Here is a 21,282-nt window from a genome sequence, read left to right as displayed (position 1 = left end):
TTTATATAAATGATAACGCATAATATTAGTCACTCACACTGAAAAAGAAAAGGAAAAACGAGAAAATATTAGGGGAAGTAAAAGAGAGATAAACTTTATAAGGAAAGTAAAAAAAAACACTCAGAGAACTGCCAAAACTGTCCAATGTTTTTTTTTTTTTAATATAAAAAAAAATACCTAGATGAGAGAAAACTAGTGCGAAACCCAGAAAAAAATAGACACGAGACTTTTTTACCGAAGAATATATTGAAAATATTTTCCAAGAGAAGGAACACATTGACACAATTATACCGCATTTTGCAACGCATTTTTGTAACGAGACAGATTTTTTCTAGAATAACTTATTATTGCTAAATTAAATTGAATAGCGATATCGTAATTTACACAAATAAAGATGACAAAAAAAATTTCTTCAGTACTTTTTATTTGCCGAAATACAAAAGATTTATAAATAGCAGAGAATGTTAGTTGTTGGCCTTGCTGGCAACACTCACTGGAACCTTGACTCCACACAAACGACACAGTTCATTCCGGATGGGACGAATTTCCGCAACATCCTGTCCCCAATTCGTTTCGGACAGCAAATTCAGCACCTCATCCATATTCTCTTCGTCAATCCCCGAACCATCTCCATGGACAATTAGTGCCTCGTACAGCTTAATTGCTGCTGTCTTCCTCACATGGACATGAGGACGTCCCAAGAAAACCATCAACTTTGACAGAATCTTGGGACATAGCCGTGGCACTTGTATTAGCTGACAGTAGACATTGATACTGGAAATGAGTTTGTAGAGTTTTTTCTGGCCAGCAATTTCATTGCTAACCAACTGAAAGATCTCATCCGGAAATATTTCAGATGCATCACAGAGAAGGCTATCAATTGTCCCAGAACTGATCAATAGATCCAAGAAATTGAGCATTGGGTAAGTAACTCTCTCATTGAGGCTATTCTCCTGGAATACCGCAATAATCTCTTCCCCAATTCGCTTCACATGATCCGGATTGGATTTGAGGAATTGAAAGAATGATGCTGATGAATACTTAATCTGCAATGCAAAATGAGAACTTCTTTCAAATTTCATTGATTCATTATTATTATTAATCCCTAATAGAGCCGCGGGCTTATACGAGCTACAGATAATAATAATAATAATAATAATAATAATTTTATTAACTGAAATTAGGGTTGCCCCCTTTACAATCAGTTTAAGAAAAAGTAAAAAAAAAACATGCAACAAGGCCACACAAGGGAGAAAGCTAAGTCCTCAGAAAATGCATTTTAATTTTAATCGACTCAAGCGAGATTTAAGCTTTTCTGGGTGTCTCGTTGTACAGAATGACTCCTCGATGGAAGGGAGTTCTGTACAGAATATCCGAGCGAGACTTTTGCACCAGTAATCCCCGAACCCGTGCAGATGAACCTCGAACAAGCAGGCATGAAAGATATCCTGGAGTACCAGAAATCAAAAGACGCGACACAAAAAATACAGCGCGACAATGAAAAAGGGTCAGCAAGTCCCTTCCAACAACTCCATCCACAAATGGTGATACATGGTCGAACGGACCTAAGGAGAAGATATAATGCACGCAACTATTAAAAGATACGGCGAGTCTTCTAAGTGTTTGCTTATCAGCATTGAAAAAAAAGTTTAGCTCCATATATGTATTTGAATAGAGGAACTAGAAGAGACCTGGGGTGACATGATTACTTGTTTTCGATAGTATCGACCGTCGATTCTGAAAAAAATTAAACGATAGGGGAATGTTGGTAAGGTTCGCACAGAGTGAACCTTCAAACAACGCAAATTTTCTCTTTATAGCTAGTGCGTCATTTCTTAGCCAAAAGATAGATAATTATTAAGGCCATGAAATGAGATGAGAAATGGTAAGTCAGCTCTTTGCAAACAAAGAGAAAATGCGCATCGTTTGAAGGTTCGCTCTGTGCGAACCATGGCTACATTCCCCTAGCTGCACTTTCTGTAACTAATATAGATGTGTATCAACAGTCTCATTCTTTTAAGAATGTCGCAATGAATGACCCAACAATCCGCAAAAAGACGATAAAAAAAAATAATAATGGATGTCCCGAACTCCCCTTGCGGGAAGGCCTAGTTCTTCTATGGAACGTTGTGTCACCATTATTATTATTCCGGGGTAAACGTTTTGTGGCGTCTCAGAATTGACAGATAATAACTCACATTCTGGCACAGACTCGCTGCATGATCAGACCAACTTAACACTTCGTACCGTACCTAACTAAAAGTGTCACGGAGGGGCCAAGTGGCAGCCGCTGTCATTTATCGAATTTTACAAAATATTTTGCTATTTTTACTTATATTTTAACAATCGGAGCTTTAGTCAATTCTTTTCTGGTGTTTGAATCAGAAATTTCATCTCTTTGGTTACTGTATCTAATGATATATCTTAAAGGCTCACTGTTTGATGTCAATTATTATTTGTATAATTCATGTTTTTTTATTTCTTTTCTTGTTTTTTTTTCCTTTTAATTACAACAATTTGTTGTGCACAGTAGCCAAACAGCTATTATGGCTAGGCCCATTTCTTACCAACCTATATGAAGGGGTTTTCCATCGTTTTACCCTGGAAGTTGGTCACCAACACTAAGACGGCGATGGCCGCAAGGTACGGTGGGGTTAACATGAGTTATTATAAGTTATTAATGGTAATGAAAAATAAGTACAATACAATTGTATTAAAATTGTACTAAAAATTAAATTGAGCACTTATTAAATGTTTAGTAAGTATAAAATGTGCTAGCCGGATGGGGAAAGATATTCATGGAAGGAAGAAAAAGATTACTTTGAAGGAATCGAAGCAACTAAAAAAACGGAAATGAAATCGCGTGTTCTTAATGTATGTTTTTCATCTTGTTTTAAAAAAATGTTAAGAAAGTGTTATGTGGTGAAGGGAAATAGTAGAGAGCTAACAAATAATTTTCCATCATGAGTAAAAATATCAAATCTCTGACTTCCATTTTGGTAAGTAATCCCTGAATTTCCTTTTTTGAAGTGTAGAATAAAAGTAGGGAAATCGGACAGTGCAGAAGGTGCAGAATGTCTGATAAACGAATTTTCAAGTTCAACAATTTTCTGAAACTTTGATAAAATATCAATAAAATAATTTTCAAAATACTCTAAATTCTAAATTTAAATACTCATAATCACTAAAGGAGCTTGAAAAAAGAAGCTTTAAATGTTATAACTCCAATGACGTATAATAGAGAGTAGCAAAGAGGCAATGCTGATGGGACCCCTACCACAAGATGGACCCCCCGAACAGCTCTTTTGAATATTTTGTATGTTTTTTAGGTCATAAGACACTTAATTTTGTCCATTCGACCCTTTTTAATATTTCTGGAATTTACTATTTCATGATAATTGAACAGTAAACAAGGAAAGGACGTTGCAAACGGGGGACATAGAAGGACCGTTGCCTCCCTGCACTATGTTAAAAAAAAGTAAATAAAAGTATAAATACCAAAAATAATTTAAGAACATGAAGATTTAGCTCACTTTAAGGACATTTTTACCCAAAACGCTTTTGACACTAAACCTACCAAAATGCGGAGATCGGTGGTATTCCATAGAAGTTCCGGTCCTTTTCAAAATTCGCTTCGCTTCCGCCATAAAAGATATTAAAAGCATTGTGCAAAATCTAATTTTTAAATATTTAAAATATGCTTTCAAGAAAAATTTGGGGAATTTTTGATCAACTTTTCTCAAAGAAAGGTAAAATGTCGTCTTGGTTTTACGGAATACCTAGTTAAATCTATACCCCAAAATAATCAAAAAAGGTTAAGCATTGAATTTTTGAAAAAAAAAACTTTCAGAGTTTTTAAGATTGTAAAAAGAGTATTTCTCATACCATTTTTGATCAATTTTCCGCTACTTTCTTCAAGAAAAAGTCTTATTGGTGACTTTAGTAACCTTTCAGCTTACGAAACACACCGAAAGATTGGATTTAAATTAAATACTTACTATTTTATTTTAAATATGTACATAAAAGAAACGTTTTTTTTTTCGAAATTTCCACTCAAGAAAAGCTCATTTGGAATTATTTTAGACGTTTTAGAGATTTTTTTGTGGAAATGTTCGTGTCCTATAATTTGAGATCATAAAAAAACCATATAAAAATAGTATTATGGTGAATTCTAAACAGAAATCTTTTTGAAGTCTTCCTAAGAAACTTAAAAAAAATCCAAAGTTGCTTTTGATGCCTTTCTTGAAACAAAAAAGCTAATTTGTTCTTTTTTTTTAATTAATGAAAACTGTTTATAAGCTTATATGAACCACTTAAAATCATCAAAATCAGATTTAAATAAAATTGATGCTGATTTTTCAAGTATAAAATTTAAAAGGTTTTGGTTGATGATCTTCATTTTGGCCCTCTTTTACTAAGGTCCTGTCCATACCCTTGACTTGACACTAAATAGAACCTCGCTTATCAATGGATTCCTCAATCTCTGGATCAATCTAAACTTTCGAGTGAATATTGCCTTGACCACTCTAGCCTAGAGTAGAGCTAGAGCAGAACTCTAGGGGAAAATGGTAGTGATCGCACTTACCAAAGATTCAGTCAGTTGTCCAATACTGGCTGACAGTCCCAGCAGGATCCTCCTGGAGTAGACAGGAAGCGTCAGCATGGAGCAGAAGAGCGGGAAAGTGTGATCAGCAAAGAGCCAGAGCACGGAGTTGCTGTCTTCTGGGAAGATCTCCTTCAATCTCTCGTGATGCTGAATGTGCGGAATTGCAGGCTCATGATGAATGAGATTGCAGAATAGCTTCCCAGCCAGACCCCTTGTTCTGTCAATTTTTTCCACTGCCTGCTGACAGAAGTGCGTCATAATCTCGTGCACGACATCCGGACGGAGGAGCTCCTGCGGGCAGGTGGTGATGATGGAGAAAAGCCCATTCATACTGGCTTCCCTAACCCATGCTCCAATGTCTCCTCGATTGTCTAAAGTGTATTCATCCAGAGCTTTTAGTAGACACTCAAAAACTCTTCCGAGAATTGCTGGATTGCCAAAATACTGATCATTGGCAAATCCCACGGTTTGCACCATATTCGTGAGGGCTTTGACGCTCTCGCAGCGAGCTTCTGACCATTTAGCCGTGATGGGGTTCTCAGTGGAGGCTGCTGGGATAGGTACAAGGCACTGCTTCGTGAGGATATCGAGGATTGCATCGAATTTCTGAATGAACATGAACTTAGGAAGAGCTCCCAGAGCTGCTAGGAAGCCCATCCGGATGTGCTCTTCGAGGTCATTTTCTGCTCCTTTGAGGTAGATTTCGATGATGCTGGAATTGGAATCCTGTCTTCCGGCTGCATAGAAAGATTCGCAGAGGGGCTTTAGGGATGCAATAGCTGATTCCCGGATCTGGGCATTTTTGTTCGTGAGACACTTGTCGATGAGCTGCTGCCAGGTTCCCAGACAAGCTGCTGTGACAGGAATCCTCGCAATGCTGCAGTTCCTGATGAAATCCGTACAAGCGGGTTTCATGATCTCACCACTCATTCCTCGAAATTGTTCTCGCATTGTAAATTTTTCAATCAATCCATTGAGTTTCTCAGCAATCTCCTTCGTAACCAGATCTTCCTGGATCAATTTCAGGGCTAAGACAATCTCTCCCAGGGCAAGGACACTTCCATGCCTCGTATTGACATCCAGTGAGTCCGTGAGGTCAAAGAGTTTGGGAACAATTTGATCTCTCATATACTTTGGATCGTGCTTCGTGAGTTTGTGGAGAGTCTTTGCTGTCAGTTCTCGAATGGACAAATCCCAATGATTGACCTTCTTCTCAATCAAATGATCAATTAGGGGTTTGGTGTATTCCTCAAACTGGGCAATAAAATCACTGACTACGAGATAGGAATTATTCCTGATGCCCACAGAGAAGAAGTCTGCAACTGTGAGGATATCAATTCCATGCGGGAAGTTGCCCAGCCTTCCGACACTCTCCTGGAAAGCAGCAGAAGCTGCTCGTCTGCAGTTAATCTCCCGGTCGAAGGAAGTGGTAACCAGGAGAGCAGAGGCAATTTTCTGGACAAAAGGCTGGAGATCATTGGGTTTGTAGGCTCTGGCAAAGGCCCAGCTCATGTAGCACGCTGCATCCCGGATATGTTGGCCTACGGACATATAGCCCTTCATTTCGTCATAGACCAGAGCTTGGAGGAGGATTGGGACCATGATGGTCAGACGCTGAGGGAGCAGGAGCCCATGCTTAGCCAGTTCGGCCATGGCAAGGCAAGCTCCATGCCAGGCTTCATGAGGTTCCAGTGGATTGAACATCTCAATTAGAGTTCCCACAACCTCATCCCCCAGGGATTTCGGCAGCCTGTTAGTCACCCTTCCAATCCCTTTAGCTGCTGACCAACGAACTCCACTGCTAGCAGCCCTTAGGGCCTCTAGCAGTTCCTCTATGATGTCCTCAATCTCATCCGGAACTACAATCTCTTCCTGAGGCTGCAAAACATCCCCTCCGGAAAAGGTATCTTCCCCAGAGGCTTCTTCCTTGACTCCCGGACGCTCCAAATTTGCCACAATTGATCTCGACCCACGCTGATATCGCCATCTGGCCAATCGAGGCTTCAGCAAAACCAGCCCCAATCTCTGAATAATCTTTACATAATGGAGATGCTTGAGATAGTCTGTGGAGACTTTGAAATTGCACCCAACAATCCACTGAAGGATTTTATTCGTATGTGACAGGAGATCTTCCCTCTTCCCATGCTTTAGAATTGCAGAAATCGCACTCAATTGCCCAATTTTAATCCCCTGCTCACTCTTGCTCTCCTCAATGATCCAGTCAAAAAATCTTGGCAACAGGACATCTTTGACATCCGTCCTGACCAAATATCTGGACGACAGGAATGCTGCCACTCCAGAACAAGTATCATTATTTTCACAATTCATCTGACACTGCTTGTAAATCCTTTCCATCTTACTCCCACCACCTGGAGTACCATCCTGTTGGGGATAGGCATCCAGGCGGCTCATGTGGAAGGGATTGAGTACAAGAATTGACAGCCAAAGCAGCAAAATATACCTACTCTCCCAATTCTCAAGATCATCCAAATGTTGCTTCTCCAGCATCCCCAATACCAGATCCAAATCACTAATTTCATGGGGGAGGAATTTAACAAAAGTCTTGTAGGAACGTACCTTGGACAGCTGATAGAGATACTTAAAGGCATAATGATGCACTTCTACTTTGGAATGGTGTCGGATGTACTGGAGAATTTCCACTACCATTTCACTCAAATGGGGATCCAGGAGATGGGGTTGCTCCTGGTATCTCGACAGTATCTCTGAGTATTTCTCATATGCCCTTTCAAAGTTATTCTTGTGGAGATTCTCAATGTTCTGGATCATTTCCATGACATCCGGAAGTTCAGAGAACAATTCCAGCGTGTTTGAGGGGCGTTCATCGTCTTTCAACTCTTCCAATTGCTGCATCATTTTCTTATTTCACTTTTCACTGATAACAAATTGGGAAATACAGTGGAAAATCAGAGAATTTTCCAGGATAATTGCACAATTTCAAAAACAGATGTTTTTGTTTATATTTTTGAGTGGTGAATTTGAAGGAGGCAGGGCCGCATTTAGAAAAGAGGTGATCGCTGGCCGTGGCCCTTGCCCGTTTGTGGGTACCTGCCTACAGTGATCCCAAAATTTTGCGTTTTCGTGAAGCATAGCCCACCATAAAGCCTATTTAATTTCAATTTGATAAACTCTTATTCAAATTTGTGCTATTTTGAAATAAAATCTTTCTTTAATTTTTTCATGTGTTAAACATTGGCCTCAATTCTGAGACCAAGATCAAGATCAAGATCAAGAAAATTTCAAGATTTTGGTATTCTGAAATCAAAAAATCAAGATCGGACCTGGTAAAGTGAGGTGAATTTTTGTTTTACTTGCATGCCAATTCCACTGCCAGTGGTGTGGTGTGCATGTTTGATGTTTTGGTTAGCAAAAGGGGGTATTTTATTCTTAAGTTTTTGACCAAAAAAACCTGTGAAAATGGGACGAAGATCAATAAATACCACCAAGAGTGGTAAATACATGAATCCCACTGACCAGGCTCGTAAGTATTCCGAACTTAAATTGGAAATATTCAGAGATATCTGCATTGTTTTGATTTTGCTTCTCCATCCCAGGCAAGGAAGCCCGGAAGAAGGAGCTGAAAAAAAATAAGAAACAGCGACAAATGGTGCGGGCTGCTGTGCTGAAGGGCAAGGATCCCTCCCAGATAATTGAGGAAATGGAGAAAATCGACGAGATGGGTAATAATTAGCTGAGAATAATACATCCAGCAAATTGCTGATGGATCCCTTTCCTTCCAGAGTACAATGTCTATCAGCCTTCTCCACTTAATGAAAAGGTCCTGAAGGAGAAGAGGAAAAAGCTGAAAGAGACCTTTGATCGAGTTATGAGACTCTATGTAAGTGAATTGGGTAGGTTTCTTGATGATTTTAAAACAATTGAACTTTTGGCTTTCAGCACACTGACGATCCGGAACTCTGGGCAGAGCTTAAGCGGAAAGAGGTAGATTATGAGAAGCGGAGGAACAAGAAAGTCAGTACTATGAGAGTGTAAAACATGCCCAATCGGTGCAAATTGACGACATTCCCTTGCCTCAAATGTCCGAATCTGCTCCATCAGCGCCCACTCAGGGAAGCGGAGGTGGGAATGTTGGTGCTCAGAGTCGAATCCCGCTGCCTCCCACATCTGTCCAAGCCACTCCCTACGTCCCCAATGTCCAGCAGAGTATTCTGAAAAAGCCACCGGAGGTAAGAGAGGAGAAATTGCCGCAGAAAGGAAAGAAAGATACTCCAGGATGTCCACCAGGACCTCCGCCAAATCTTCTGGAAATGCGGGAGTTCGATGAGGACTACGATGAAGAACCAAAACCCAAAAAGATCAAAAGTATCCGTTTCTCAGATGAACACAGAATCAAGGAAAAGCCTCCTCCGGAAGTTGATGATGAATCCTTGAAGCCGACGTCCCTGCAGCAGAGAATTTTGGCACTGTCTGGGCAGAATATCGATGAGTTCATGAAAGAGATGGAGAGTGTGCAGAAGAAGAAGGAGCAGGAGAAAACAGGTGATGCAGAAGAGCCTGTGGAGGAGAAAGAATCCGAAGAGAAAACGGTTGAAGAGCCTGAGAAGGAGCCTCCAGCTGCTATACCCAATCCTAGGCCACCACATCCACCAAGAATGACCCTTCCTCCCTTGGGCTTGTCACCAGCTCAGCAAAACCTTCTGTTTAGACCACCACCACCTCCCCTGCGTCCCGGAATGCCAGGAATGTCAGCCATCCGGATGCCACCACCACCACCGGGAATGCCGCCGAGAATGGGCATCCGGATGCCACCAGGACCCCCAATGGGACCTCCTCCGCGTCATTCCAAGGGTCATCATCATCAGCACAATCCCTTGGGCGGCAATATCCTCTCAGCTGGACCGCAGTTGGTATCCTCCAAGGATCCCAAGAGTGCCACAATCACCGCCAAGCCACAGATCCGCAATCTCAGTGCCGACGTGACGCGGTTTCTGCCGGCGGCGCTGCGTGGGAAGCGCGAGGAGAAGCAGAAGTCGAAGCCACCGCAAGTGCAGCATACGCAGTACAGCCAGTTCGCCCATTCCAGGGCTCCGAGTCATGAGCAACTGGTGCAGATGCATCCGAGTGCCAATGCTCCGGCTGCTAGTGGACCAGCAGCTCAGAAGAAGGGACCCACAAAGGATGACGCTTACATGCAGTTTATGAAGGAGATGCAGGGACTTCTGTGAATGCAGACTCTGCGATAGCTTTGATCAAATTGTAATCATCTTCATGCGAGAATGCCCAAGATTATTCGTTATCACAAAGGGCTAAATAAAAATAAATCCTCGAGTCAAATACATGCATTTTCTTCCGTTTCTCTCTTATTGCTCTGCATTTCTGCTGTTGGTTTCCTTATTGGCACTTCACTTCCCAATGTAAAATTTTCATGAAACGTATGCAGCAAATAAAGCAAACGCGGGAAAAGCAGTAAAAGCCGACCTAAACAGGATACGTATATAGAAAGTAAATTCTATGAGGAACATGTACAGATTTTGCCAAAATTTTCAGACCACAATTAACCTTCAATTGACTTATTGGGCAATTTAATTTTAAACCCTTTTAACCACTACAAAGCATACGCTGCATGAACAATTCTTTTATAAATAGCACGGAAATTATGCAACATTGATTTAAATTTTTTTTTAGATACAAAGATGCTTTATAAAAAAATCAAAAAAAAATTAATAAGTGCGTAGCCAGGATTTTAGTAAGAAGGGGAGCAAAATTTAGTATTATCCTCCTTAACTCTTTCCGGACCGAAGCATATGCTGCAAGCCAATTTCATCATTTTTTAATCAAAAATATCTAAGCTCAGGAATTAATTGAGGTCCTACAAAACAAGAATCGGAATTTTATCAGTTCCAAATAATTAAAAAACATTGTTTTTCACTGAATATTCATATACTGCTTTGGGTACTCAGAGTTCCAAAAGAGACCCAAAGCAGCATATGAATATTCAATGAAAAACAATGTTTTTTTAATTATTTAGAACTGATAAAATTCCGATTCTTGTGGATGATTACAAACTATAAGGATGTCCAAATGTAAGATATTTTTTTATAAGACCTCAATTAATTCTAGAGGTTAGATATTTTTGATTAAAAAATGGTGAAATTGGCTTGCAGCATATGCTGCGAGCCTGAGTTAACTCTTTCCGGACCACAGCATATGCTGCAAGCCAATTTCACCATTTTTTAATCAAAAATATCTAAGCTCAGGAATTAATTGAGGTCCTACAAAAAATATCTTACATTTGGACATCCTTATAGTTTGTAATCATCTACAAGAATCGGATTTATATCAGTTCTGAATAATTAAAAAAACATTATTTTTCACTAAATATTCATATGCTGCTTTGGGTACTCAGAGTCCCAAAAGAGACGAAAGAGTTAAAACGTTATTGGAACGCAAACAACAAGGTTTTTTTTTCTCAAAAAATCACAAAATATCCTATTTTAAACCAGAGGGCTAAATTTTGAAACTCACTCGCACCCGCGAACTCTTTAGTGGCCGAGAGAAATTGACTCCCACACCCCGCCGATTCAAATCCTTCTGTAACGACTTCTTTATAACATAAACTCGCATAAACTACTCGTTGCACATACTCAAGAATCTGCGGGGTGTGCGAGTCAACTTCTCTCAGCCACTAAAGAGCTCGCGGGTGCGAGTGAAAGTTTCAAAAATTGGCCCTCAATTTTTGTGAATTTCATGTTTTAGGAAAAATCAATAAAATCCTTCGGCGCAGGACAAAATTCCGAAAGCCAATATTCCAAGAAGCCGAAATTCCGAAGAGATAAAATATAAAAGTGGAGTACTACTGTACTACAACCCTTATGACACCCCAATTTCATACGATTTAATCGAAGGTCCGATTAATCGAAGGTACAATTATCAGAAAAATAGATTTTCGATTAATCAATCTAAAATATTTCGAAAACTAGACGATGCTTTTTCTTTAAATTTTAGTGTGTTGTAGCTGAGGTCGAGACCTTTCCAACGGTGGATCGCACTACTCCCTCGATATTACCTGACCTGAGCTATAACCAAAAATATCTTGACTGGACCATATTTGCGGTGTTTATGAAGCGATTTTGATGAAATTTTACCATATATTGTATCTGAGAGCAAGATCTCTCTAATAATGGGTCCCAGTAAATATAATAAAGGCCTAGTTCCTTCATGGAATGTTGTGCCAGCATTGTTATTATTATTATTATTCATTATTGACGTAACATTTTCATTTGCCGTTTGTTCGGTTTCAAACAGTTTTTGCTCACCTCTGAAATATAGGGTTAAATGCCGAATTTTTGGATAAAATTATTTTTACACTGAATGAAGTAATTTACAAGAGCTGCAGAATTGGAAAATTTTGGCAATACAATCCCTAAAGGGTTTTGCATAACTTCATGCATTAAATTCAAAGTTACTGTACAAATTTCCGCTTGAATATTGAACCCTATTTTCTTTCCTGCTTTCTTCAGTATTTTTTACTTCTGATAAATAAATCTTCTATCGTGATAACGCTGTATTTTTTCTGATTCACACCTAAAAGAATTGTAAAAAAAATTTCAAGGCTCTTGATTAAGGCACTAAAACACTTTACTACAACGTTGTATCCTGACAATTTTCTCATAAATTTTTTATGCTTGTTGGTATTTTGTCATGGCAAAATTACTTTGCATAATTTCATAGGCATTTTATTTTCTCCAATCCATAACAATTTGATTTGACTTGCAATAAATTTGAAGCTGTGTTTAATTAACTCATTCAGAAAATATATTTAGTATGCTGGAGATGGAATGTACATATTTTGGAATTAGTTCCTTACACATTAATAAATAAATGATTATTGTAAAGAAAAAAATATTAAGGGAATGAGGAGGGCTCTTCTTAAAACATACGTCATTAACGGTCATTGAATTGAAATTTTTATTATTCATCGGTATCACGAACACCATTTTATTTATATAGCGTAACTAATCTAAAAAAAAGAATCTCTCACTCAGATTTTAAATCAGGGTAGAGATTGTTTAATGGGTTTGATTGTTTAATCTTGTTTAATGGGTAGCTGCCGACACCAAAAGAGTGCAATCTGTAAAAATATTTATTAAGTTTATCAGTATGATTACATTATTGAAAGTTTAGTTATGGTTTTTCACTTAAACTTCATTCTAATATCATTTATAAACCATATCGATGCAAAGCATTTGTACTAAATTTAGTCACGGCTTAAACAACTTTCTTTTAATTTAGTTGATTAATGTAGTTTCTTTGAACAATAACATAAGACTTTAAAATAAAAAAAAGATTTCTCGTTTTAAAAGCTGTCCAATTAATTTAAACGAACTAAAGAAAGGATTAAATAAACAACAGGACAGTGATTGCAAATAGCATAAGCAGGATAGTTTATGCTTGGCATCTGCTTTTGCTTTCTTTACTGCTCTTCTTTTAGTTACTGGTGGTAGAGCAGGGTATAGGGGTACAGTGACCCCACCTAAATCATGTCATGCACTAAGACAACTGTCTCAAACAGTCATTCAAAAATTTTGAATTTAGATATAAAGTTAAAATGTTTGCGTTAAAGTTTTGGAGTAAATTTCAAATAAAATTTCAGGACTTTTTTTAAAAAATATCGTCGGTTCCGCAAAAGACTATTGTAAGACTACTTACAATAGTATAAAAAGATGGCATCATTGGATGCAGAAATCTTAGATCTGTATCCCCACAAAATTTTATGTTGATTAAGATATTCCTGGAAAAAGTTTCAAGAAAAAACTTAAAATCAGCGTACCCAATTAATGAGTAACTAGAAGATATTCAATGCGTAAGTATGATGAAATAGTTTCAAAAGCTGTAAGTATACTAATTGCAGTGAAATTAATGAAAATAAATTTTAGCTGTCAAACTTTAAACCTCTTTCCTGTAAAGTTTACATTTTGGACTTACAATATAGTCTTCTTCGGAACCGACGATATTCCATCAAGAAAAATATTAATTTGTGTATACATTCAATGTAGGGGAAAGTGCCCATGCTTTGGATGGTCCCAAACTTCATAATGACTAAATTTTTCCTATGTTTCTGAATAAATGTGACGCCATAATATATTTTAAAAACAGGACACTTTCTCTTTAGGACACTTCACTTTTTTTGGCAGTTTTTAAAACATAAGTGCGATAAGTCATTTTTATTGAAAAACATAGAAAAAATTTAGTCATTATAAAGCTTGGGACCGTTCAAAGCATGGGCTCTTTCCTCTACTGACAAACTTTATACATTTTTCGGCAAGAATAACTAACCTAGGATTTTTTAAAATAATAACTGCAAGCGACAAACTGAATTAGTTATAGTTTTTCAATAGCAATATCAATTATTTTATTGTTCAATTTTCACAGAGAGAGTGCAGTATATTCTCTTGATTTTCACCCCGCAAAATTTCCACCTTACACCCCCCCCCCCCCCGGAGACACTCTTTTCTGAACATATTCTTGCGTTAGCACGCTTAAAGCCAAAATGATTAGAAATACAAACTTTTGACCTTCAGGGGACCCCTCCATAAGTCGACTGTGGGACCATTAGCATGCCCCTTATTTTCCCTCATCCCTTTCCTTCGCCAACAAAAGCATTCCGGAATTTCCGACAAGATTGAACCAGATCCAATCGGTTATGAAGCGGTAATGGAGCTGGTTCATAACCGATAATTAATTTTTATCCGAGATCCACTGATAATACGCCTCAGGCAAATGTTTTGAGAGTTTTGAGTGATTTAATCAATTCAAATTAGTTGTGAACCGTTTATGAATCGATAAGTAATTTTTGTCGGAAAATCAATTTTGTTACTCTTCAAACTATTTTGGAAGATGTTTTGATTAATTTATGATTCGGTTAAGAACGTTTGAGAGCCGGTAAATGGAAAATGATGCAAAAGTTGTTTTGATATAAATAGCATCTAAATCACGAGTTGAAGCACTTGCCAAAGCCTGGGACTCTTTGCTACCCTTTTTTCATTAGGAATTTGTAAGAAATATTATGAAAAATTTTGAGTTCTATCTGAGGACATAAGATTAAAAGCGAAGCGAATAGGTTCTTAATTAAACAACAATATTTAATGCATGGAGCCTCATGATATATTATTAGATGAAATTCTTAACAATCTCACCTACAATTATCCTAACAAAATCTCATGTCCTCTGATCGCGCCCAAACTTTGCCAAAACGTGTTTTGACACTTCCTGATCATGAGAATATATGGATGGATAAAAACCGTTACCGTCCGTCCGTCCGGCCGCTCTTTGGAGCTTAATAGCACCTAAACTAAACTAAGAGAGATATCGACTTGCGGTTTTTGGCAAAGGTTATATATCTCCTTCCACCATTTTTAATACCCCCCTTTTTTGTTTCCTCAATGGCTCCACGCCTATGGCATCGATCAGGCTCAAATTTTAGTATGTTATAGCTGGCCCTTAGAGCTTTCGATCAATACCAAACTTAAAGTCCCCAGACCCCCTGACCCAAGCTATAAAGGTCCAAAAATAATTTCTTGAAATGGCCATAACTCCGGTTCTAATTCTCAAAATTTAAAAAGTGAGAGCGTTTTGGAAAGCTCTCGTGAAATGACACTTCCCCTTCAAACATCAAAACTTCATAAATCTACCGCTAGGGGCGCTATTATTAAAAAGAAAAATTTTCAATTTCCTAAGTTAAATAACTCAAAAATTCCCTTGTGCATCGGGCTGAAATTTTAGTAGGGTGGAGTAACCACTCATCGCAACTTTTAGGAAAAAGTGAAATTAATTGTATTATAACTTTTGACCCCTTATTATCAGATAACTCAAATTTGACACAAAGCTACTTAGATATATTGACTCTAGATTCGTCAAAACAATTGTCCTACAATTTAACGCAGGAGTACCTATAAAACTGGTTTTTATTGACAATGCAAAAATAACCACTTTGTCGCCATTTTTATCATTTCTCGCCAGTTCTGTAACCACTTCTCGCCATCCACTTGGAAAAGTTCAAACTCGATTATTTTGAGCAATAATATACAAAGAATACATTCAGCATTTCTTTTTCCTCATGATCACCTTATTATTACTCACATTAAATGATTTATATTCACTTTTATTTGAGAAATCAAATTATTAGACTATTGCAGAAAGTAAACAAAGTAGATTTGACAACTGAGAATCTATGAAGTGAAGTTAGCGTCGCCTATTGAAAAGCTATGGCGACAGATGGTGAATTAATTTTAGAATATTCCCACTTTCCGCCATGGCTCATTTCTACATAAAAATAATATAAAATGAAATATTAACTAACTAAATACAAACTTTATGCATTCGCCGAATGTAATTAAATGTTCAATAGGCAAATTACTTTTTAAAAAATTAAATTTTGTTCGATAAAAGTTTCATGACACTTACTATATTTGGTATGAAATTTTGGATTCAATGAACTTGCTTAAAATATTCCTCCAAAAATGCTCAAACATTTAAATTCAAAACAAAAAAATAGTGTTTTTCGACTCTATACGTAGCAACAATAAAAATACAAGTAACTGCGGCTCATTTATTTCATAAATCGTGAAAAATAGCGATTTCAATATACGTGGCGAGAAGTGGGGCACTGGCGAGAAGTGGTGATTCCACCCTATGTTGTAGCCGCAGATTATATCTATCAAACAAAAAATACTAAAGTCGATCGATAACCCCTGACCCGAGCTATAATGGGTCAAAGTGCGAAAATTGACCGGCCTATATTTCCGGTTCTAATTAACATTTTGAGCTACATTTTGGGTTTTTGGTTTCGTCTCGATGAGCACTTTCAGATGGAAGTTCAAAAGGGCACACCAGGGGGCGCTGCGATAGCGTCAAAATTCATCAAAATACAAAACTAATTTTTCTCAAAAATTCCTTTGTGCAAGTTAATGAAATTTTAGAGCAGAGCTGTACAATGACGTCATTTTTTGATACCAAATTGGAGGGTCAGTTTCTTTGAGCTCGTATACACCATCGTGCCCTTTCGTGTGCGATTGACAGGTAGAAAATTTCACACTTTCATTCTTAACCTAAAACACCAAGATGAGTCCGAAAATAAAAAGAGTTAGTGACAAAAGTTACTATTGTGAACGCATAAATGAGTGGTTCTCCAGATGCACCCTCTGTGGCACTATTATTCGTTGTAAGTAATAGAGTGAACAGTGGTTTTTCCTTTATTTAATGATTTTTCAGTGCGTTTTCAGAATCTTGATTTTAGTGGAAAAAAAACGTACGTTTTGACGTTATGGTTTTATTTTACGCGGTATTTTATTAGTGTATGATATGAGTATAAATATGTAAAATATTCTGGTTTTTTTTAATATTTCATTCTTTGATTATTTTGCGTTATTTACCACAGAATTGCAATTATTAAAGAGCATTCATTATAGTAGCATGCCATTTACTGATAATAATTAAAAATATACGAATGTTCATATACCTCACTCTTAAGTGATTTTCCTGTGACGTTGTAATTTTTTATAGAAAATATGTAATTGAACTCCTTGTATCGCATGTCGGGTTACTTTTACAAAACCAGAATTACAAATTACAGTTACAGTTTCTTAATAAAAATTAAAAAAAAATCAGACTGAAATATCAATATTAGAAAAGCATAGACGAAAATAGTTAATTCGAAAAATTTGATTTAAATGAGTTGTATTATGGGACACTAAAAAAAGTGTGAATGAGATGGACCACCCCTAATTTTAGCAAAATATTTTTATTTTATTTTATTAATTTAGTAGGAGCAAATTGATTTTAGACAAGGATGCTATTTCTTTGTATTTATTGGAATTTGTTTTAGTTTTTCAATAAAAATGATTTATTTTGTGGAAAATATGGCTCATCTACTTCGATAACAATTCCACTGTGAGTGTATCAAGTTAATCTTACCTGAAATTTAGAGAAAATAATATCTTCAGATTAACTTGAAAAGATTTTGAAGAGCATTAACCAAAATTCACACCGGAAGTGTTGCTAAAATTGTTGTGTTCCATCTCTCCTCAATCTCGAAATACACATATTCTTATTGAGAAATAAAACTTTTTGGTCATTTTTTGAATACCCAAAAATTTAGTTTTTATTTTTTCGCACAATTTTTAAAAGAGTTTGTTGAAGAGTTGAATTTGTTGAAGAGCACAAATAGCCCAAATGAGGTGGAAAACATGAGTAGGGTGTAGGCAGCAGGCGAAGTGGTCCACTTCTCCCACTGTCTCATATCTCTTCGAATTACTATATTTTGTAAAATCATTAAAAATGGTTTCGTTTTTAGGTATATTTATATAAATAAAACTTCTGAAGTTAATTAATAAAAAAAATTAAGATTATATCTCATATGACTATTATTGACATTGTATAATTATTTTTTAAACAAAGCTGTAAAGCCAAATCGTCTCGCCAAACATTGGGAAAACTGTCTTCGAGCCGGAGAAAATTTTGAGGGATATCAGAGTGTCCTGGAGCCGGAAAGTTTGATTTCTAAAAAAAGAAAATCCGAATCTGACCAGGAAAGATATATGCTACCGAAGGAAGCATCCGAATTCCTGTCTATGGAATTAGCAAAAAGAAATAAGCCTTATACAGATGCTGTGGTGTACATAGACATTATTTCGAGCCTTTTGGACAAGATGGGTCAAACAACAGCGGCAAAATTGCTTAAGGAAATTCCTCATTCACGAGCAACGATGACGAGACATATTAGTAGAATTTCGGAAAATGTACGGGAAAAATTGAAACAGAAGCTTCATAGGTGTGACTCAGTGTCAATTTGTCTTGACGAAACGACCGATATCACTGACGAAAGTCAATTATTAATGTATGTCCGCGGTGTTATTTTAAATGGAGAAGCAGAAGCATTTGAAGAAATGCTTCAATTGCAGTGCCTTCCAACAAGAACAACAGGAGCTGATATTTACAAAGTTGTTATGGCCACACTGCAAGAGTTTAATTTAACAGAAAAGCTTTTCAGTATAACTACTGACGGAGCTCGTTCGTTGTGTGGGCACATCAATGGTCTCAATGGACGCATGTTGGAGATCATTCCAGGTCTTCGACACTACCATTGCATTCTTCACCAGACAGCTTTAAGCGCAAAATTCTTGTCAGAATTGCCAGCTCCCAAAAAAGCATTCAAAATAATTAACGGTCTTAGAGGTGGACACAACTCACTGACACACAGGAGTTTGAAGAGATACTTGGAAGAGAACAAGGCTCCATACAAAGATCTCTTGATGTATACTGAAGTGAGATGGATGTCTCGAGGAAAAGCTTTGAAGAGACTTTTTGACTTAAGGAAGGAAATAACATCTTTTGTTCACAGAAAAGACGTTAAGGTATTTTCACTAATCTTTTAAGTTTCTATATTCATTTCTAATATACTCATCGTTTTTCCTAAATAGATTAGTGAAGAATTAAAGAAGTTGACGAGTAGTCGCAAATTCTGGAAAGAAATTGCTTTCTTCACAGACATCACTGGTCGACTAAACGACTTGAATCTGTCACTTCAGGTATTTTTTATTCCTCCCTTATTTTTTGAAATAATAATGGTCTTTCGTTAGCCTGAGGAATTTATTAATAATGTATTAGCGATTCCTGTATATATAAGTGACGAATTTTCAAATTATCGCATTGATAATTGTTATTATTTCTTTATATTTCTATTTTTTAAACAAAAGCCTGTTATACGCGACTACTGTAGTCGTACATAAAATTTTTCATTGAGTGAAAATTATTATTTATTGGCATTTTCAGAAAAATTACTTAATTTTTTGGGCTATTTTTGACCGTATTGTCAGTAGAAGTGAAAAAACACTGAATCAGGCTTTGTTAAATTTTCTATGGTTATATTATGTCAGACATTTCATTGATTTTCTGTATCGATTTTATTTTTATTGTTTTTGTTGATTTTTGGTCAGTGAAAAGCGTTTCGTTCTTAAAGGTTTATACAAAATAACTGATTTCTGGCGACCTTGTATGGTTTTCATGCACAACTTAGTTGTTTTATGATGAATAATGCCCATCGCACAATAACTTTTCTTTAGTAAACATGTTTTTGACATTTCAATGAGAGTGAGTGAGATCCAGATCTAGTCATCTCCCTCACACTTATAGAAAATTTTGAAAACATGTTTACAAACAAAAGTTATTGTGCGTTGGGCATAAGTATGTATTTACACAAAATTAAGTTTGTTTTCTATTTAGCAGTGCGAAGTTTATGCAAAATTTCAATTGTTTGAATTCTTTGTCCGGTCAATTGACAATCGACAAGAGTCGTGGGTTCACATACCTATGTGCACTCTGTGTGGATGAGTAAAATTTTATACCTATTGCCTATGAACATATATACAGCGATCGTTAAATGTTCTCTAAGTGCTTATACACAGCTATCTCCGATATCGGGCACTTTGATATCCGGCTGCTAGCTACTGAACACTAAGCGTTGATGCATTTAATTTCTTTTTTTTTTATTAAGCACGCAGTTTGCCCAAGTATTATTAATAATTTTTAATTTTTACAAAATGAAACACAAACACAGTACGAAGGAAATTCTGTTGATCTTCAACTCAAATTAATTCACACCAGCATAAAATATTTAAAAAAAATATTAACCAGATACAAAACATCTATCTAAATGTTACATTGTCCCTCCGTCAGTCGGATTTCGAAAAGAGCTGTGTAGAATCTTATTGAAATTATATTCTTTCTAAAAGGGTCATAATTCGTCGATTATGGATCATCTGCAAAAAATAGACGATTTTATAAACATGTTGTCTGCTCTGAAGAAAGAACTTTGCAGTGGACGATTGGAAAACTTTCCAGCGTGTCAAAAACTTAACTGCGGAGGATTTGACAGATTTTCCATAATTATTCAAGACCTTATCGAATCGTTCTCGTCAAGATTCTCCTCGTCCTCATACGAAGAAATTAGAGGAGTGAGTCGAAACAGCCCTGAATATGATAGATTTCTGTCGGTATTTCCAACTACATATTCCTGTGAACAGGGATTTTCTCAGCTTAAATTAACAAAGTCTAAGCAAAGAAGTAGCCTAAGCCAATCAAACCTCTCAGCGAATATGAGACTGAAACTATCCAAAATTGGGAAAAGTATTGATGAGGAGATGGTGATCGCTGAACCCAGTAAAGAGAAGGAGGTCTCTGACGTCAATTTTGAGTGTGTCTAATTGGTGAAGTATTTCACACTTTTCAGATTGCTTTAACTTTGATCTATAAAGTTCAAAATTCTTGAACAAGCACAACCACTGTATAAAACTATAAGAAATAAAAAGATAAGAATTATCCTTCACTCTAAAAGATAAGTTCTGGATTATTTTACTTTTTAATTAACCAAAAGAATCATCAGTTAGCCAGAAACTCCTAATAAGGGATTCCTCATCAATTTCCCTGCACTGCACTGGTTGTAAAATTATTTAATGCCACATTGGTTAAACTCGGCCCTGTGCTTTCAGCTATATTAGTTCTTCATCAAAATTCCGATCTTTCTGGGAGTGTTGATGTTGCAGTCGAATAAAAAACTTGTCAATAGCTTCACAGTGGACTTCAGAACTTAAAATCCTTATTCAAGCAATGCAGATCACAGGTACTAGCACAGTGCAAGCCCA

The 21,282-nt window shown here is 36.8% G+C and overlaps 3 protein-coding genes across 3 annotated transcripts; 2 read left to right on the top strand and 1 right to left on the bottom strand.

The window, feature by feature from the left end:
• Window positions 1-407: 407 nt before the first annotated feature.
• On the bottom strand, window positions 408-7,633 carry LOC129806327 (tubulin-specific chaperone D). Its single transcript, XM_055854848.1, has 2 exons — window positions 4,586-7,633; window positions 408-1,046 (listed from the first exon to the last, which is right to left on the bottom strand). The coding sequence occupies exons 1-2, from the start codon at window positions 7,478-7,480 to the stop codon at window positions 465-467; spliced, it is 3,477 nt and encodes a 1,158-aa protein (XP_055710823.1). The 5' UTR covers window positions 7,481-7,633; the 3' UTR covers window positions 408-464.
• A 335-nt stretch (window positions 7,634-7,968) lies between these two features.
• LOC129806344 (WW domain-binding protein 11) lies at window positions 7,969-9,919 on the top strand. The gene is given in 5 exon segments (XM_055854895.1): window positions 7,969-8,105; window positions 8,179-8,304; window positions 8,365-8,462; window positions 8,522-8,600; window positions 8,603-9,919. Coding segments are annotated over 5 exon segments (1,575 nt in total). The 5' UTR covers window positions 7,969-8,041; the 3' UTR covers window positions 9,811-9,919.
• A 6,652-nt stretch (window positions 9,920-16,571) lies between these two features.
• On the top strand, window positions 16,572-21,052 carry LOC129806355 (SCAN domain-containing protein 3-like). Its single transcript, XM_055854910.1, has 3 exons — window positions 16,572-16,805; window positions 18,041-18,996; window positions 19,063-21,052. The coding sequence occupies exons 1-3, from the start codon at window positions 16,706-16,708 to the stop codon at window positions 19,219-19,221; spliced, it is 1,215 nt and encodes a 404-aa protein (XP_055710885.1). The 5' UTR covers window positions 16,572-16,705; the 3' UTR covers window positions 19,222-21,052.
• The last annotated feature ends 230 nt before the right edge of the window (window positions 21,053-21,282 follow it).

The sequence above is a fragment of the Phlebotomus papatasi genome, chromosome 3, assembly GCF_024763615.1.
Source record: "Phlebotomus papatasi isolate M1 chromosome 3, Ppap_2.1, whole genome shotgun sequence".
In the NCBI taxonomy this organism is placed as follows: domain Eukaryota; kingdom Metazoa; phylum Arthropoda; class Insecta; order Diptera; family Psychodidae; genus Phlebotomus; species Phlebotomus papatasi.
Note: the sequence above shows the minus strand (reverse complement) of the source record. Positions and strands in the feature narration are given on the sequence as shown.

Bases quoted from the DNA above. Each gene is read 5' to 3' on its own strand.
- LOC129806327 (XM_055854848.1), bottom strand. From the start codon at position 7,480: ATGATGCAGCAATTGGAAGAGTTGAAAGACGATGAACGCCCCTCAAAC. The intron at 1,047-4,585 runs GTAAGTGCGATC...TTTGCATTGCAG, and splicing joins GACAACTGACTGAATCTTTG to ATTAAGTATTCATCAGCATC.
- LOC129806355 (XM_055854910.1), top strand. From the start codon at position 16,706: ATGAGTCCGAAAATAAAAAGAGTTAGTGACAAAAGTTACTATTGTGAA. The intron at 16,806-18,040 runs GTAAGTAATAGA...TTTTAAACAAAG, and splicing joins CTGTGGCACTATTATTCGTT to CTGTAAAGCCAAATCGTCTC. The intron at 18,997-19,062 runs GTATTTTCACTA...TTTCCTAAATAG, and splicing joins TTCACAGAAAAGACGTTAAG to ATTAGTGAAGAATTAAAGAA.